We start from the raw sequence: 20249 nt of genomic DNA, 5'->3' as shown, positions 1-20249 counted from the left end.
TCAATTAATTGACTTTGGGAAAAGAAAAACGACAAAAACATGATGCTTCTTGCCTTTTTTTCGGTCTGACTTTTGACTTTTACGTTTGCAATGAAAGTTGACTTTGCGACATGAAACTTCGTTGCTTTTTGTTTGGTTTGACTTTTGACTTTGTGTTCTGCAATCAAGTTAGTACGGTACAATTGTTTTAAGCATTGTGAGGAAATCATATATTTTTTTAACCACCAATAAAGATGGGCCACTCGGGTACACCATCGTCACAAATAGGACTTGAAACAACGACAAAGAAAGTCATTGGGTATGTACTGCTAAAGCAATGCTGATACACTAGTTACTATAATGCACATACTTATGAAATCTCAATTTTGTTGGAAATTTTGTTAGAAAACAAAAAATCAAAAAGTACTTCGTTCTTAAACACAATTCGATTTTTTTGATAAAAGTTTATATTGAAATGTGGAAAAAGAAAATGAAAACATCACTATATGCCTAGATTTTAATGCTTAAATTATACATATTAGAACAACAATTTCTGAAAATTCGAAAAAAATATGAAAAAGAAAAATTAATATTATAACCAGATGTTCTATGACTCTATGTACACATTTTAAAATATACAGATATGTATTTCTATTCTTGGAAACTTGATGACTTGTCCACCCTAATATTGTTCAAATGCTCACTTGTTTGAGAAATAGTCGATAATTCTTGGACGACGCTACGCATCGAAGGTCTTGACTCGGGTGAAACGCGAGTACAAGCAAGAGCAACATTAAGTACAAGCAAAACTTGTTGAGCCTCTTCGTCAGTGGGAGGTGAAAGCCTTTCGTCTAGTATATCTTTCAACAATAAAACAAAATCGTTCGACGAGGCTGAGGTTGGATTTGATGTTTGTAGTGATGTTAAAAACTCCCCGGGATGTTTCCCCATCATAATCTCAAATGTTACAACTCCAAAACTGTAAACGTCACACTTCTCTGTAACTCTCATCGTGAGTGCAAGTTCTGTAACATAAAATATTCGTTTAATCATATTCCAAACTATATAATAATCACAATAAGATAATCACGTTCGTAAAAATTATAATACATACCTGGTGCCATGTAACCATACGACCCAGCGATGCCTGTCCAGTTACTCGTATCCGAATCCAACAACTTAGCAGTCCCGAAATCCGACAACCGCGGGACCATATCATTCTCAAGCAAAACATTATTTATCGAGACATCCCTATGAACAACAGGAGGATCACAGTCATGATGCAAGTACGCTAGCGCATGCGCCAAGTCCCGGACAATCTTAACCCGCATAAACCAATCCAACTTCGTACTCGCCCCGTAAAGTACATTTCCCAAACTACCCTTCTCCAAATATTCATACACCAAATACATCCCGCCTAAAGTACAACAGTAACCATGGAGCTTAATAATATTCCGGTGCCGGACTTCCGTTAGGGCTCGTATCTCGTTCTCGAAACTCCGTTTATTCTCCGCCGGAATGTCGTCGGAGTTCGTTATCTGTATCCGTTTCACCGCCACGATCTGTCCGGTAGACAATTTCGCCTTGTACACGCTTCCGAAGCTTCCTCTTCCGATACAGTACTTCTCATCGAAGTTTCCGGTGGCTTTTACGATATCGGAAAAGGTAAATTTACCGTCTCTTTCCCAAACTACTAGATCTGAGCTATTAACTGCCGTAGAACTCGTTATCTCTTTGTTGCTAGGGTTAGGTTTTCGTCTAGTAACTATACAGTAGATAACAAACGCCGTTACGATTAAAATGACAGTGAGCACCGGTACGATAACTGCGATAATTAGCTTATTGTTTCTGGATTTGTTCCGTACGGTTTTGATGTTACAAGGAGCTAATCCTTTATCAGACGATTCTGATCCACACAGATTTGGATTTCCGGTGAACGAGGATGGTGGTGCTAGTTTGAATACACCGGCATCTGGTATCGGACCGGATAAGTTGTTGTACGAGAGATCGATTGATTGTAGGCTGATCATGGAGGTGGCTAGTGATTGAGGAATTTGACCTGAGAAATTGTTGTGTGAGAGGTTGAGAGTCTGGAGTGTGTCGAGCTTTGATAGGTCGGTAGGGATTCGTCCGGTGAATGAGTTGCTGCTTAGGTCTAGTAGGTACTGCAATTGGAATAAGTTTCCGATTTGGTATGGTACTTCACCGGATAAGTGATTGTTGCTTAAGTTTAAGCTTGTTAACCTTGCACAGTTTCCGATTGTTGCTGGTATGCTTCTGTTTAGATTGTTTGCAGACAGATCAAGAGCTTGGAGATTAGTTAAGTTGCCTATACTTTGAGGAATTGGTCCGGTTAACCGATTGTTGCTGAGGTTGAAATTGAACAAATTGTGTAATTTCCCTAATTCACTAGGGATTTCACCAGACAGTTGGTTCCATTCTAGACGTAGGACGCCTAACTGTTGCAAATCTCCAAGAACGGGTGGAACTTTGCCTGAGATTCTGTTCCTTTGCATTTCCAGATTGGCTAGGTTTTGCAAATTTTTAATGTCAAGATTGATTTCACCTATGAATTGATTGTCACTGAGGTTGATGTAAGTGAGATTAGGATGCACACCGAATGCTTGTGATATGTCCCCTGAGAACTGGTTTCCATCCAGCCTTAACCGACCCAGATTCGTGCAGTTTCTTAGGCAATCTGGTAAGAAGCCTGTGAACTTATTACCATTCACAGTAAACTGATCAAACTGAAAACCACTGCATAGTTCTGCAGGTAGTTCACCGGAGAAACTGTTGTTTGAAAAGCTAACATTGGTTAACAGAAGATTGTTTTTGCCTAATTCTGCTGGGATACTGCCTGTCAAATCATTGCTAAAAACCGAAAGAGCCACCAGGTTAGAAAGATTAGAGAGAGTATGAGGCAACTCTCCACTAAACCGGTTGGTGTTAATGTCAAGTTTAGTCAATGAAGTCAAATTTCCGATCTCTGGTGGGATTATTCCACTGAGATTATTGGAAAACAACTGTATAGATTGAAGTTTAATCAGTTTTCCAATTGTGGAGGGTAGTGAACCCGAAATTTGGTTGGTAGAAATATCCAAACTGACAAGATTATCCAAGTTTCCAATCTCCAAAGGGATGGAGCCTGTGAAACTGTTATTGTACAGAAAAAGATAATTGAGATCAGACAATAAACCAATTTCAGGTGGGATTGTTCCAGTGAAAAGATTATTTTGAACCTGTAAAGACACCAATTTGGTCCAGTTGCTGATGAAATGTGAAGAAATTTCTCCAGAAAAGTTGTTTTCAGAGATTCCAAGATCAGTAATCCTGGTCAGATTGGATAAAGACAATGGCAACTCGCCAGAAAACGAGTTTCCAGCTAGTGCCAAGATTGTGAGATTGGAACAGAATCCAAGCTCATTAGGAATTGAAGAGTTTAGTTGATTTGAGTGGAGATCAAGGTTCTTAAGATTATGAAGCTGACCAATAGAAGAAGGTATTGCTCCTTCAAATGAATTTTCAGACAAATTAATCACTTCAAGATTGGGGATTAAACCTAAATCTTTCAAAATTGGGCCTGAAAACCGGTTGGTTCCAAGACTAAGCTCTTTCAACTTTGTAAGATTGTAAAAACTACTTGACAGTTGACCTTGAAACTGGTTAGTTGCGAGATCAAGGTATTCAAGATTGTGAAAATTGGTGAAAAATGATTCAGGTAAAGAGCCATTCAACCGGTTTTGTGACAAATCAAGAGAAGTCAACTTCTTAGAGTGGAGAATGAACTCAGGGAACCCATTTTCAAGTTCATTGAGGTAAAGATTAAGAAAAGTCAACGCTGGCATAGGTGAAAAGTCAGACCAATAGGCATTAGTCAAGTAATTCCCTCCAAGATTTAAGTACCATACCTGCTGAAGATTGCTAATTTGAACCGGGATTGCACCAGTAAGACTGTTATCATTAAGATTAAGATATCTTAACTGTTGCAGCTGTTCAATCTCAGATGGGATTTCATCTTCCAACCCATTTGAGCTTAAATCAAGATGGGTAAGATTTGGAAATGAAGAAAACTGAAAACCAGTTAATGTTCCAGAAGTTAATGAATCTGAGAGGATAATCTTGGACACTGTGCCACCTTCATTGCACACAATACCAGTCCAGTTGCAGAGACTCTGAATGTTTCTTGAAGACCAAGAACTCATTGAAGATGGTGATGATGATAAGGTATTCTTCCATTTAATAAGTGCTTCTGCTTGTGTTCTTGGTGTTGATGTGGTCTTTAATGGAAGTAAAGAAAGAAATGCAATGTAAAAGAGAAGATTGAGGATGGTTTTAAATTCGGCCATTGATGTTTTTAAGCTTTTTTCATGCTCAAATTGTAAACTTTATAAGTTTATAATCAAATTGCAAGAAGAAAGTGATGATTATAGTTGAAGTCTGAAAACTGGGAGTAGATAAGGATTTGAATACATGTGGTTGGGTTCACGAAATTTAAGAGATTTGTGTGCCAGAATTGAATGCTTTTAAGGGCTTGTTTTTCAAGGGCTTGTTTACACACAGGAAGATACAAATAAGCCAGCAGGTTCGTTTTTACTTTTTTAATGTCTTTTTTTATTATGTTACGAATATAATAATCTGACTAAATATTTAAAAAAGTTTTACTAAGGTCATCGGTCATCTAGGTATCGCGAGCTATATAATAGTTAAAAAAGACTCATAAATTTATTAAAAAAATTCAAATTTTAATCAAAATATATGAGCTGATTTGTTGGTCAAGTATATATGTTTTTAATTATTTTATTTTGCAACTTTAGATTCCGAGTAAAAAAAGTTAACGTCAAATATAAATATTAAAATACTTACTTTTTTATATTTACCTATTCATTAAATATATTACTATACGATGTTATGTTGTTTTTTAGACTTTTACAATGTAACTTTCAAAGGAAATATAAATATATATATATATATCATATTTAAAAAAAAATATATTTAATATAATGATTTTTAAGTTATATATAATTTTGTAAATTGTTATAATTAAAATTATTATTATTTTTAAATGATAATTGGGTATAATTGTTACATTTAGGTGTGTGATAAACTGATAATGTTATGTCATGATCACTGATAACATCACATGGTAGGTAAGTTGACATAATCGTAGAGTTTTGAAGCAAATTGGAGTTTCACTTCTTTGGTTGTAAGGTTGTTTTTTCATTATTATTTAAGACCCAACTTGCAATTGTTTAAAAAAATAAAAATTGGGTCAATTTCAACCTTCAAAAGTTTATATTTTAGTAATATTAATTCAATGATAAATAATTAGTTATTCGGTTACAGCTCTACGGCTGTCGATGACAGTTACATACTTCGTGTCATGTTTGACTTTTATTGTTTTTTTGTAACCCTCAATTAAATATGTTTCTCATTTTTTATTTTTTTTGTTTCTCATTTGGAATTATAACTAGATGCTTTTAAAGGTAGTCATTGTCTGTAAATTTATTACTGAGTTTGTTTCTGTAGTTACTTTTGTAGTGACTCGAGTTGATTCCCTTTAATTGCAACTCGACCTTGTAAGCTGTAACGATCTCTGCTTGGTGTGCAAATATAGATTTTTTTTAACTGCAAAAGGATAATTATATAAAATAACACAGCGAGAAAGCTGAGCAAAGAAGAGCAAACATGGACAAAAGAAAAACAAAGAAACAGCCCAAACAGAACACTAGTTAACTAAGCACCAAAAGAATTCCAGTGCTTCCGGAGATCAAGACGGCATGCTTCAAAGCAAGAGAGTGGGGAATTTACCCAAACCAACCAGTCCATATCCTTATGTTTGGATCTGAGTTTAATCCAACCGAACAAACACCTTTTAATTTCTTCGACAATGTACTCGGTAGAATAAGAGCGAAAACTGAAGACTCTCGCGTTCCTGTGCTTCCAACTAAACCATAACGAGGAATAGATAATCGCTTTCACTACCCGCCTCACCATGTTACGATGCGGGTCCTCCGAACGTCTTGGAGATGATCAAAGGACATTAGACCTGTCAGGTCCAAACCGCACCAGAGCGAAACAGCCCTCCAAACCGCTTTTGCCCGAAAACAGTCTAAAAATGCGTGTTCCGTTGTTTCAATCTCAGAACCACACACCCGACAATCACTAGATGACAACGACATCCATCTAGCAATGAGATTAGGCGCAACCGGAATCCTATTTTGCAACAGCCTCCAAACAATACAATTAACTTTAATCGGAACCCACCTTTCCCAATCGCTAATTGGAGTACCGTCTCCATGAATAGTAGCATCCATAACCCGTCTCATTGCTTGAACCGAGAACTTGCCCGAAGCGTCACCATTCCAAGACCACCCATTGTCATTATTTCCATTGAAGGAGAATAGCTCTACCATTTCTTTAAGATCGGTAGAGTCTGAAAACTCCTCTGGAGATAGGTTTCGTTTAGACCAAGCGAAACCCACCTTCACCGCCCCTATCCCATCTATGGAGACCCTATCAATAACCAAACAATTTTATTGACCTCTAGCTTATAAAGGTCTGGGAAGAGGTCTTTCAATGTTAATATGCCTAACCACACATCCAACCAAAAAGGGCCGCGTTTCCTTTCCCCACCTTTCTAACAAAAGACCTGTTCAAGTTTATTCCTATAGGTGAGAAGTTTTTGTCAATCTTTGCAATATTATGCCAAGTTCCTCGAATGGAATGCCTTGCCAAATTTCCATCCTTCTGAAACCGAGTATAGTGAATTGCATTCACGGACCTCGCCCAAAGGTGATCTTTTTCAGTTTTCCACCGCTACCACCACTTAGCAAGAAGAGCCAAGTTCATAGACTTTAGGCAGCCAACACCTAGACTCCATACCTTTTGGGCTTCACGATGATATCCCAAGCAACCCAATTAATTTTTATCATCACCAAGAACCCCCCCCCCCCCCCATAGAAATCTCCTCCTAATTTTCTCAAGTTCTTTAATCGATTTTAGTGGGGCATGAAATATAGAAAGGAAGTATAAAGACAAGCTCCCAAGAACGGCTTTAGTTAGCGTAAGCCTACCACCAAAAGACAACGAGGTAGCTTTCCATTGATTTAGACGTTTTTTAACCCGATCAATGACAGGAGTCCAATGTTTAGAGAGACCCATGTTCGATCCGATGGGCAAACCAAGGAAAGAGAATGGGAAGGAAGCCGCTTCACAGTGGATAATACTTGCCAAATTTCTTACCTCTTGATTTGTGACCCCAACCCCGTACACTTTACTCTTACTGAAATTAACTTTCAAACCAGAGGCAATATGAAAGCACCTTAGAATCCGAGCTAAGTTAATCGTATCGATTACATTCCAATCGGCAATGAACATAACATCATCCGCATACATCACATGAGAGATAACGGGACTCCTATTAGCCAAGTGCACTCCTTTATATAAATTACTAAGAATAGCCGAGTTCATCACCACGTTTAACCCCTCCATAGCCAGAATAAAGAGAAAAGGAGCGAGAGGGTCTCCTTGTTTAACCCCCCTTTTGAAGTTAAACTCCTGTGTTGGAGAACCATTAACAAGAATAGAAGCTCTTCCCGAGACTAGAATAGAAGAGATCCAATGTCTCCACTTAGAACCAAAGCCCATTTGACTCATTACAGAGTTCAAATAATCCCAGTTAACCGAGTCGAAAGCTTTGTCGAAATCTACTTGAGTAACATACATTTATTATGGCACAAGAAATGACCTGATGGCCATCAAGAATATTCCATCCCTCAATATAAGCAGATTGTTCAAAGCCAACTAACAGCGGAATAACCTTTTTTAATCTTAAGGCTAAGATTTTAGAAATAACTTTTGACATGCAACCGATTAAACAGACGGGCTGAAAGTCTTTGAGAGAAATCGGATCCTTAGATTTCGGAATGAGAGAGATAAACGAGGAGTTGCAACCACGATGTAAGAGACCTGATCGCTCAAATTCTTTGACGAACAAAAAGAAGTCGTTTTGCAAAACGTCCCAGAAATGTTTAATGAACTTAACGGTGAACCCGTCCGGGCCCGGAGACTTATCATTCCCACACGCCCAAACCGCTTCTTTCAATTCGGCCAAAGAAATCGATCTTTCCAACCACGACTTGTCCACATCCGAAAGAGATTTGAAATTGTTGTTAATTAAACGTGGCCTGTGGATATGATGCTCATCGAATTTCTTTTTAGAAAAATCGAAAGTTTCCTCTTTAATAGCCTTCGGCTCTACCACCCAAATACCATTGAAAGAGAGACCACTTATGTTAGACCTTTTAATATTACTATTAATGAAGCCATGGAAGAACCGAGTGTTTTCATCGCCCTCAACATCCCATTTTGCCTTTGCTTTTTGACGAAGATCAAGCCTCCTCTGTTGATTAATAGCTAAAATTTTACTTTTGTAATAAGCCCAAACCGTTCTCTCGTCATCCGAGAAACCCGCAACTTCTGCTCTAACTTCAATATCATTAATAATAAGCCCAACCAGTCTATCAAGCTCGATTACCTCTTTTTCTTTAATGTTCGATCTCCAGAGTTTAAGTTCCTTTAATTTCCTCATAAGAGTTAGCTCCATAGACCACCCTCCCCGACCCGGCCTATTCCAAGAGTTTTCAACGACCTCCAAAAGACGGCTATTGAGCAGCCACGAATTAAAGAATTTAAAAGGGATAGGACCGAAGCGGGGCTGAACGGTCACCGAAGCGGAAGGCCACATGTTTAGAAAATTTTACACACTAAAAAACGATCAAGCTTACTCATGTATCTCCCGTCGTCACTCAATCTAGTGAACCGACGACCACCCATATTGTACTCCGAAAGCCCAGCAGAAAGAATAAAATTGTTAAATTCTGTCATGCTAGCTTCACAACCCGAAATCGGTAACCTATCTTCTCTAAGTCTAGTATCGTTCAAATCTCCCATGAAAACACACCACCCGTTTGGCAGAAGATTTCAAACTAACTAGCTCAGCCCAAAGCAATTTCCTTTCCCACAGATGCATAAACATTAACAAAATTAATAGTAGCTTCCACCGATTTTTTTTAAAGTGGTGTTTATTCGGTAAAAAAAAAAGGAAAACGAGGAAGTCAAAAAAAAAAAAAAAAGAAGAAAAGGGAAATGGTGTCTCCGAAGCTTCCTCTTCCAATGCAGTACTTCTCGTCGAAGTTTCCGGTGGCTTTCACAATATCAGAAAAGGTAAATTTACCCAAACTACTAGATCTGAGTGGTTAATCGTAGTATTACTCGTTGTATCTTCATTGCTAAGGTTTGATCTTCGATTTCGTTGAGTAGTTAGACAGTGGATCGCAATCGCCGTTGCGATTACAATGAATGTGAGCACTAGTACGATAACCACAATAATAATAAGTTTATTGTTTCTGGATTTGTTCCGTATGGTTTTGATGTTACAAGGAGTTAATCCTTTATCAGATCCACACAGATTTGGATTCCCGGTGAATGACGCTGTCAGCGCGTGTTTGAACACACCGGCGTCTGGAATCGGGCCCGATAAATTGTTGTACGAGAAATCGATTGACTGTAGGCTGATCATGGAGGTGGCTAGTGATTGAGGAATTTGACCTGAGAAATTGTTGTGTGAGAGGTTGAGAGTTTGGAGTGTGTCGAGCTTTGATAGATCAGTAGGGATTCGCCCGGTGAATGAGTTGCTGCTTAGGTCTAGTAGGTACTGCAATTGGAATAAGTTTCCGATTTGGTATGGTACTTCACCGGATAAGTGATTGTTGCTTAAGTTTAAGCTTGTTAACCTTGCACAGTTTCCGATTGTTGCTGGTATGCTTCCGTTTAGATTGTTTGCAGATAGATCAAGGGCTTGGAGATTAGTTAAGTTGCCTATGCTTTGAGGAATTTGTCCGGTTAACCGATTGTTGCCGAGGTTGAACGTGAACAGATTGTTTAATTTCCCTAATTCACTAGGGAGTTCACCAGACAGCTGGTTCCATTCTAGTCGTAGGACGCCTAATCGTTGCAAATCTCCAAGCTCTGGTGGGAGTTTGCCTGAGATTCTGTTCCTTTGCATTTCCAGATTGGCAAGGTTTTGCAAATTTTTAATATCAAGATTGATTTCACCTTTGAATTGATTGTCACTGAGGTTGATGTAAGTGAGATTAGGATGCACGCCGAATGCTTGTGAAATGTCCCCTGAGAACTGGTTTCCATCCAGCCTTAACCGACGTAGGTTCGTGCAGTTTTTTAGGCAATCTGGTAATAAGCCTGTGAACTTATTGCCATTCACAGTAAACTGATCAAACTGAAAACCACTGCATAGTTCTGCAGGGAGTTCACCCAAGAAACTGTTGTTTGAAAAGCTAATATTTGTTAAAAACAGATTGTTCTTGCTGAAGTCTGCAGGAATACTGCCTGTGAAATCATTGTTAAACACGGAAAGAGCCACCAGGTTAGAAAGATTAGAGAGGGTATGAGGCAACTCACCACTAAACCGGTTGGTGTTAATGTCAAGTTTAGTCAATGAAGTCAAATTCCCGATCTCTGGTGGGATTATTCCACTGATATTATTGGAAAAAAGCTGCAAATATTGAAGTTTAACCAGTTTTCCAATTGTGGAGGGTAGTGTACCCGAAATCTGGTTGCTAGAAAGCTCCAAACTTTCAAGTTTATTCAAGTTTCCAATCTCCAAAGGGATGGAACCTGTGAAACTATTGTTGTAAAGAAACAGAACTTTGAGATTTGATAATAGACCAATTTCAGGTGGGATTGTTCCAGTAAACCGATTATTTTGAACCTGTAAAGTCACCATCTGGGTCCAGTTGCTGATAAAATGTGAAGATATTTCACCAGAAAAGTTGTTTTCAGAAATACTGAGAAGAGTAATCCGGGTCAGATTGGATAAAGACAATGGCAAATTGCCAGAAAACGAGTTTCCAGCCAGTGCCAAGACTGTGAGATTGGAACAGAATCCAAGCTCATAAGGAATTGAAGAGTTTAGTTGATTTAAGTGCAGATCAAGGGACTGAAGATTATGAAGCTGACCAATAGAAGAAGGAATTGTTCCTTCAAATGAATTTTCAGCAAAATTAATCACTTGAAGATTGGGGAATAAACCCAAGTCTTTCAAAATTGGGCCTGAAAACCGGTTGGTCCCTAATCTAAGCTCTTTTAACTTTGTAAGATTGCAAAAACTAGTTGACAATTCACCTTGAAACAGATTATCTGTGAGATCAAGGTTTTCAAGATTCTGCAAATTGGTGAACAATGATTCAGGTAAAGAGCCATTCAACCGGTTTATTGACAAATCAAGAGAAGTCAACTTCTTGGAGTGAAGAATGAACTCAGGGAACTCATTTTCAAGTTCATTGGCGTGAAGATTAAGAAAAATCAACTCTGGCATAGGTGAAAAGTCCGACCAATTTGCATTAGTCAAGTAATTCCCACCAAGATTCAAGTGCCATACCTGCTGAAGATTGCTAATTTGTACCGGGATTGCACCGTTGAGATTGTTATCTTTAAGATTAAGATATCTTAATTGTTGCAGCTTCTCAACATCAGATGGGATTTCATCTTCAAACTTGTTTGAGCTCAAATCCAAGTGGAGAAGATTTGGAAATGAAGAAAACTGAAAATATGCTAATGTTCCCGAAATTAATGAATCTCGGAGGATAATTTGGGACACGGTGCCATTTTCATTGCACAAAATACCAGTCCAGTTGCAGAGATTCTGAATGTTTCTTGAAGACCAAGAACTCATCAAAGATGGTGATGATGATAAGGTGTTCTTCCATTTAATAAGTGCTTCTGCTTGTGTTCTTGGTGTTGATGTGGTCTTTAATGGCAGCAAAGAAAGAAATGCAATGTAAAAGAGGAGATTAAAGATGGCTTTTAATGCCGCCATGGATGTTTTTATGCTTTTCTCATGCTCAAAATTGAAACTTTATTATTAAATTGCAGAGAGAAGAAGAAGGTGATGAAGGTGACTGAAGTCTGAAAACTGGCAGGAGATAAAGATTTGAATATGTGTGGTTGGGTTCACCAAATTTAAGAATTTGTGAGCAAGTATTGAATGCTTTCAAGGATTTGTTTACACACGGGAAGATACAGAGAAGCTAGCAGGTTCGTTTAATGTCTTTTATTATTATTATTATTATTATTATTATTATTATTATTGTTTTACGAAATATTTAAAAAAGTTTCACTAAGGTAATCGGTCATCTAGGTAACTCTGAGTATTAATTTGATTTCTCTATGCTAAACTGTTACTTTTTAAACTTATAGTTATAGGATGATTAAAAAAAGACTCATAATTTTATCAAAAAGAATAAAAGTTTCAATAAAAGAAAATATATCGTTTAAATGACCAACAAATAAAGTTCAGCTATCCGGGGTAACCCAATGGCAAAAGGCGACCCCAGATACCTGCAAGGCGCAGAGAGTGCTGGGTAGCCCAAGCCTATTATCTTTAGTTCTGGGAAAACCCACCCCCCGTAGACCCAATACGTAAAGCCCTATTGGGATTGGATTTGAACTTGAGACCTTCCGATCTCTAGCCAAATCTTCATTTCCCCTGTAATGTAAAGCTCATTGAAAGCATTCTATTCAAGTATAGATTTTTAATCAAAATCTAAAAGTTGAATATTTTAATCAAAATATATTAGCAGATTTGAGCTTAGCTAGTAAATATAATACTTAATTTTTTTATTTACCTATTCATTAAATATATTATATGAATATAATATCACGATGTTCCGTTCGTTTTAGACTTTTTACAATGCAAGTTTTAAAGGAAATATATATTTAATATAATGATTATTTAATATATATATATATAGTATCATTTGAGAACTTCAAAAAAGTTAAGAACTTCTAGGAACTCATAGGAAACAAACATTTTTTTAATTTTTTTCATATATTAACATTGTTTAAGACTAGTTTTACCATATTTTATATATAAATTTGTTATTACATATATAAATCACAAGTTTACATATGTGTAAAATTTATGTAATAACAAATTTACATATATGAAGAAAAAAGTTTTGATGTGTAAAAATTAATTTTTATAATTGTAATCGTAATTATGGATATAAATAATGATAAAACTACACTCAAATAACACTAACATACAAAAAAAAATTGTAAAAAATGTTAATTTTCAAGGGTTCCTTCAAGTTCTTAAATAATTTAAGAGTTCTGTAATGATACTAATCCTATATATATATATATATATATGTATATATATAAAATTTGTAAGTAATAAATAAAATTATTATTTTAATTGATAATTTGGTATAATTGTTACATTTAGGTGTGCTATAATAATGTTATGTCATGATCACTGATCACATCACATGGTTGGTAAGTAGGCATAATCGTAGAGTTTTGAAGCAAATTGAAGTTTCAGTTTTTTGGTTAATTTTTTATTATCATATTTAAACCCTAGTTACAATTTATTTATATGTATACAATTGTGAAGGTCGGTGGGCATTATGTGTTGTGCATTGTTTAACATGTTTTGTACCGGTCTCTTCCTCACTTTATCGCGCTCATCTATTCTACTCATCAGTACATGACCTAATCTTGTCATAGCTTATTCCACAATTGTCTATGGGTGGTGGTTTCAGGGGTGGACGGTAATCTGGAGAAATGAGAGACTCGTGGAATGCCGCTGAGAGAGAAAGTGATGCAGTCGGGCATTCTTCACCAATCAGTTGGCGTCAATTCAATACAGAGAGGGAACCTAATCAGGTTTTGAGGCACTTAAATTTGTCTTCCAGTCGTTAGAATCCAGTCTTTTGTTATCTTAAATTTGCAACAATGATGTGCTTGGGTTTCACGGTCTTTCTGCTATGGAGATGCCGGCATAATAAAATTGACAAGGGCAGTGGCGATTTGAATAGACGGTTTCGAAAATGATTTTGTGAAGAATTCGTTCCAAATAATTTGGTTACTTCTTTAATTCATTGTATTACTAATACGATTTGAATTCTTCATGTTTGCCAGTTTTGAAAATCAAAAACTATGTCAGTTTTCTTAATCAAATGATTCAAGTGTGCTTTAATTTTTGTTGCATACTTGATCGCGTTTAGACGCATATTTTAATGCAGGGAATGAGGATATTGTTTATGTGTACTCAGAAATTGAAGTGAAGGTTTTTGATATACATATGGTGATACGGTAATTTTTTATTGACTTATTAGATTAGATTTTGGTCATTTAAGTCATGTTAAACGAGATGAATTATAACGTTCTACTATAAATTCAAAGCCGCCCCCTCCCCCCACGTGAACTATGTAGGTTCGCCCATGTATATACAAACATCATCAACGTGTTTGTATGCTTATAGTACGTAAAAGCTAATCAAGAATTAAGCGTTGACTTTTTCAGCTTAGTTAGATACAAAGATGGCAGTATGTTAATGTTATATATCTTTAAGTGTCTTTGTAGTCTCCAAAATGTATTATCAATGTGTTTTCACGTTAAGCATTCTTATAGATAAAGCTTGATATTCCAAATAAAGCTAAATATTCCAAGGTGATGATGACATGAATGATGCCATCACTATTATTGAAAAATAAAAGTCAGAAAATATAAAAACAGTCTAGTGTCAAAGTTCAAACAAATGTTGAAAAGTCAACGTGTATAAAGTCTATAAAATTTCTAATCTCATTAGTCATAGTCCTTGATTTTTCTCACTCGTTAAAAGTCAAACCAATTAGCTAGCAATCAAAGATTTGAAGACGACCATTTGAGTATATAGTGTCCGCCTTTATTACATCAAGGATACTTTTCAAAAGGCGTGTTTTCTTAAAGTTGTTTTCTATACTCTAAGATGTAGAAAAACGTGTGTTATGTGATTTGATTCAGACGTTTGTTTTAAGGCTTGGGGTTATACATACACCATGTTGGTTATTCATACACCAGGGTAGCTTATACGAGTCGTATAGGCTCTATACGGCTCGTATAGGTGCATGGTCAAGTCATTTTCAAGCTGAAGTGTCAGGTTTTATTCTTTTGTATCGTATAGCCCCTATACGGCTCGTATAGGGCTATATGACTCGTATAGGGTCTATTTGACTCGTATAGTTTTTTTTTTCAATTTTAAAACTACAAAATATTAAAAACAACACCCGAGTTGGTTACAAAATAAAAATATACATATCAACCTACGTACAACATGAGCGTTTCGGGGGTAACGACTTTTTAGATGTGGTAATGCAATCCATTTTGGTTGACACATATATGAGTTATCTAAGCTTTTGAAATATAACTGCTATAAAAATAGTTTCATTTATTGGTGTTGATGTTTTGGCTCGTGTTAACTCAACTTGAAATATAGCCTTCATAATATAGCCTTTTGAAAATCCGATACCTGGTCTATACGGGTCGTATACCACCTATACGAGTCACATACTACCTATACCAGTCGTATAGACCAGAAAAGTAATTAAAAATCTCTGGTCAAAGTACATGCTGACATGTTGTATATACGAGTCGTATAGACCCTATACGGCTCGTATAGGTTAGATGAGTTACGTAGGCTATACGAGCTGGAAAATCTATACAGCTCGTATAGGGTCTATACGGCTCGTATAGACTGCAAAAAGCTGTCACACTGACACATTCGTGCGCAGATCAATAGGTTAGGGCTATACGACTCGTATAGGCCCTATACGAGCCGTATAGCGTTATTCCCACACCAGGGGGCTGGTGTATGCATAGCAAGGATACTTTTCAAGTACTTTTCAAAAGACGTGTTTTCTTAAAGTTGTTTCCTATACTCTAAGATGTAGAAAAACGTGTGTTATGTGATTTGATTTCAGACGTTTGTTTTAATTTCATTGAAACAAACTTCTGATTCGCAATTCAAGGACCAAGACTCACGAAACATTGTGGAATTCTTCATCGAGTATATTTGGTTATTTAATTTTTTATTTAGCCTGATTTATGGTGCAATCTGCGGCTGACAAATGATCATTTGGTCATCAGGACCTTATATGATTAGGTAGTTGGCCACGTGCATTGGGTAGACCATTCAAGGAAAATACTACAAGAATCAATTAATCATTTGGTCATCAGGACCTTATATGCTAGCATATGATCTAAATTTAATCATAATTATGACCCACATTGTGCTATTCTTTCATCACACATCGTATCTTAATTTTTCTGAGGCCAACATGCATGTATCTTCCATAAGTTAGCTCATTATAATATATATATATATATATATATATATTATAGAGGTAGGGTATCAAAAAGACCCAAATACCCTTAAGGAATACTCACGGGTCAATCAAAAGTCCCCCATAAGGCACCCACGGGACATATAAACCACCCGCATAACCATTTGAGGAAGAAACACCCTCATAACACATGCGGAAGCATCACAGCACCCTCAAAAGTCATCCGCAAGAAGGAATACCCTTCCGCGTAAATAACCACGAGGTAATGCTCCGGGACAGTTGCCAATAACCAATTACCTTCTAGAAGATTCGCCAAGATGCTTTCTTGGGCAATACGTGATCCATCGGCCAATTAGCTAGTGACACGTGACAAGGTCGTTACAACCGTGCACATGACCAATATTACCCCGTTAACCAATAATAGAGCGACACGTGTCTAGGTTGTTATACATGCACATGCAACGTATAAGCTAAACCTATCATATAAGGACACGCGTCTAGACGGTTATGCAGGCATCTTCTAAAGGGACAGCTGGCCCAATCACTTCCCCACACCCTTCGGCTATAAATACCCTCTCAATCATCATGAGGTATTCATTCACTCCCACTATACTCTCTCAATTTACTTAAGTACTTTACTCTCGTTAGAGCTGTACTTATTCTCACGCCGGAGGGTGGTTACGGGAAGACCCCCCCTCTTGTCCTTCCCGTAACGAGCTCACGGTGTCTGTTTTGCAGGTCTTCGTCACTGGACTTTGGGCAATTGGGTTCATATCGTATTAACAGTAAACCGTATCCTACCCTGTTGACTCATCGGATCTAGGACCCATTAGTGGGGAGTAGATCCGTGCTTCTTCATTGGCGCCATCCGTGTCTTTGTTAGAACAGCAAAAAAAATTTTCCGTCCTCTTTACGATATGAATCAATTACCTAAAGGGCCGACGGAGAACCAATCGCAACCTCCACGATATCTCAATACTGAATCACGTGAAGGAACAACATCCATTTTTGCTAGAGTCATAAATTCTGCTCCACGAACTGATGCCGTGAACCCTGAAGGTTTTACCTTAGGTGGTTCAGCGGCTCGGGGATATTTCACTCCATTAGCAGATACTACTCCGGTAGATGTTGGGAATGTGGTTACACCCAACTACCGACCTGGGGCATGTCACAGCTCCAGGAGGTTCTAACTTGAGGAATCTAGAACGAGTTACAAGAGAAATCCACCGAACTCAGTCGGAGTTAGGTTTGGAAGAAGATTCTGGTGATTCTAACCCAAGAAGAGCTCATCGTCATAGCTTCAGAACCGAAGGACTTTTGTCTCCGGACGAATGGCTTCGTGTTCAACAAGATAGTTTGAAAGCAGAGTATGAACGTCGGGTTCGGAATGAGCATTTCCATGGCCGTACCCTGACGTACGATAAGTCTCCCAGGAGATCTATTTCTCCTCCCATAAGGGGAAGCCACATTCAGTACAGTCAGCCACCGGAGCGGAAGATGAGTGAGACCCGGAGGTTCGTCCTCGTCCCCATATAGATATGTGGGTACCATCCTACGAGGACGAACTGGACGGGTACGACTCAACTTATCGCCCAGAAGGTAGTTTTTACAGCGGGGATAGCCGTCTTCCTTCATATGGAGGGACTAGCTATCCGCGGCCAGCTGTCCGCCATGCGGAGTATCATAGTAATGCTGAGTATGATTTTTCCAAACCATATCGCCCGGAGTCCTTTGCTAGAAAAGTCAAAATTTATTCCAAGCATCCCGCAAGCTCCATTCCCAATGAATGCGAAGATTCCGACATCTGTTGGAACGTATAATGGAATGACAGATCCTAGCGATCATTTGCTAAGATTTGTGGCAGTCGGAGGAGTCAGTGGTTGGACTCTTCCGTATTGGTGTCACATGTTTGCACTCACATTCACGGGATCTGCTCGAGAATGGTTCGATAAATTACCGGGCGGACAAATTAAAAGTTGGAATGACTTCGTAGCAAAATTTTCCCAGCATTTTAGTCAACAAAAGAAACATACCCGGGACCCTTCAGAAATACTAGATGTTACGAGGCGAAACAATGAGTCTATTGAAGACTTCATTACTCGTTTTACCAACGAGAGCCTTAACATCGGAGGGGTAAGCGAAGATATGCTGCGAGGAGCATTCTGTAAGAACGTCCATAGTGATGCCTTGATCCGTACCCTTACAGGAAGAGATGGAATGCCCGAGTCATGGGACGAAATCATGAAGGCATCAAAGTTGTTTGCAAGAACTGAGAAAACTATAAGTTCCAGTAGTCAACAGTTGGAACAGTTGGACCCAGTTATCAAAGACTCCCTCAGAAATTCTCACCACGGAGAATCTGACTTTCTGGAAGCCTCAACCAATACCACGGAAGTCATTCCTTGATAACAAGAAACACTGCTCATATCATAATGATATTGGGCACAACACGAATGAGTGTGTGGCCCTCAGAAATGAAATTGAATCAGCTGTTAAAAATGGTAAACTCGAACATCTGGTTAAGGGCGTACGAGCAGGGACTGGCAAACCTCCCGCAAAGGACAGCCAGGGCCCAGCTAAAAGGCAAGTCAAAGATCTGAATGTCCACATGATTCAGGGGAGACATTCGGGTAAAGGAAAAAGGAGAGACTATTCAGACCAGGAATGGAAGAACGAGCCCGTGATCTTTCCTCGGATCAGAGGGGGCCCGTGTAATAAAAACCCATTGATATTTACTGCCGAATTTGGTCATTACCGGTCACAATATGTGTTCTTTGACACAGGCGGTACGTCTGACATTATGTACGAACAATGTTTCGAACAATTGGACGAAGAAGACAAAGAAAGATTAAAACCAACTCATGCACCTGTTTCTGGTTTCGGGGGAGAGATAATGCACCCTCGTGGGGTGATATCATTCCCGGTAACACTTAGTGACGGAACCCGTTCAAGAACAGAAGAAGTTGAATTTTTGGTCCTACCAGCAACTTCTAAACATGACATTATTTTAGGACGGGAGGCGATCGGAGACTTCAATGCCCATCTGTCCACAGCCCATGGTGCAGTAGGAGTTCCAACTCGTACTGGTGTGGCGATAATTCATGTAAACCGACATTGTTTTACAACCGAGAGTTCAAGACCAAGCAAGGTCCCAAGACAGGCTCAGAGGACCGAACCTGAGAAATGGGTTTTGAATAAGAAGTTTCCGGACCAGACAATCACAATAGGACCTGCTATCTCGGAGATAGCGAGAACCTTTTTAAAGCAATTATTGACCAAGAACATTGACATTTTCGCATGGCAGCCCGCGGACATGACTGGTGTCCCGCGGAGCATTTCGGAACACAAGTTAAAGGTGAATCCGTTGATTACCCCAATTGTGCAAAAGAAACGAAAGATGGGTCCGGAACAAACGAAGGCCATGAATGAGCAAGTGCAAGACCTTCTTCACGCTGGGATTATACGAGAAATTAAGTACCAAACGTGGGTGGAAAACCCAGTGATTGTCCCGAAAAGCAACGGAACGTGGAGAATGTGCATAGATTATAAAGATCTAAACAAAACATGTCCGAAAGATTGTTACCCACTTCCGGAGATCGACTTAAAGGTAGATGCTGTGGCCCCTTTCAAATTCAAGTGCTTCCTCGATGCCTACAAAGGGTACCACCAGATTCATATGGCGGCTGGTGATGAAGACAAGACAGCGTTCCGTACTGACGACTGATGGATCAAGCCTTCAAGGGTCAGATAAGTCGAAACCTCAAAGTCTATATGGACGATTTAATGATAAAGAGCATTGAAGAAGACCAAATGTTGAGGGATATAGAGGAAACTTTCGAAATGTTAAAAAGCATCAACAAGAAGCTCAACCTAGCAAAGTGTTCCTTCGGGATGGAGGAAGGAAAATTCCTCGGGGTAATCGTTACAGGCACGGGTTTCAAGGTTAATCCGGGTAAGATACAAGCAGTAGCCCGTATGCCATCTCCCACATCTCTCAAAGAGGTCCAAACACTTAACGGAAGATTGGTAGCATTAAACAGGTTTCTGGCAAACCACGCTGCTAAGTCTTATCCGTTCATTTCAACA

The 20249-nt window shown here is 38.4% G+C and overlaps 1 protein-coding gene, 1 long non-coding RNA gene and 1 pseudogene across 2 annotated transcripts; 1 reads left to right on the top strand and 2 right to left on the bottom strand.

Moving 5' to 3' along the window:
* Window positions 1-612: 612 nt before the first annotated feature.
* LOC143637501 (uncharacterized) lies at window positions 613-4389 on the bottom strand. The gene is made up of 2 exons (XM_077104882.1): window positions 1094-4389; window positions 613-1004 (listed from the first exon to the last, which is right to left on the bottom strand). Exons 1-2 carry the CDS (start codon window positions 4323-4325, stop codon window positions 631-633), a joined length of 3606 nt encoding a protein of 1201 aa, XP_076960997.1. The 5' UTR covers window positions 4326-4389; the 3' UTR covers window positions 613-630.
* LOC143637502 (uncharacterized) lies at window positions 4055-14167 on the top strand. Its single transcript, XR_013154438.1, has 3 exons — window positions 4055-4203; window positions 11932-12093; window positions 13602-14167. It is a non-coding gene; the product is annotated as an uncharacterized LOC143637502 (long non-coding RNA).
* On the bottom strand, window positions 9096-11875 carry LOC143637480 (uncharacterized; annotated as a pseudogene).
* Window positions 14168-20249: the final 6082 nt, after the last annotated feature.

Source organism: Bidens hawaiensis, unplaced genomic scaffold (genome assembly GCF_021521415.1).
Source record: "Bidens hawaiensis isolate Kalapana, Puna unplaced genomic scaffold, B.hawaiensis_p1.1 tig00008321_1, whole genome shotgun sequence".
NCBI classification, from domain to species: Eukaryota; Viridiplantae; Streptophyta; class Magnoliopsida; order Asterales; family Asteraceae; genus Bidens; species Bidens hawaiensis.
This window is presented reverse-complemented; position numbering and strand designations above follow the sequence as displayed.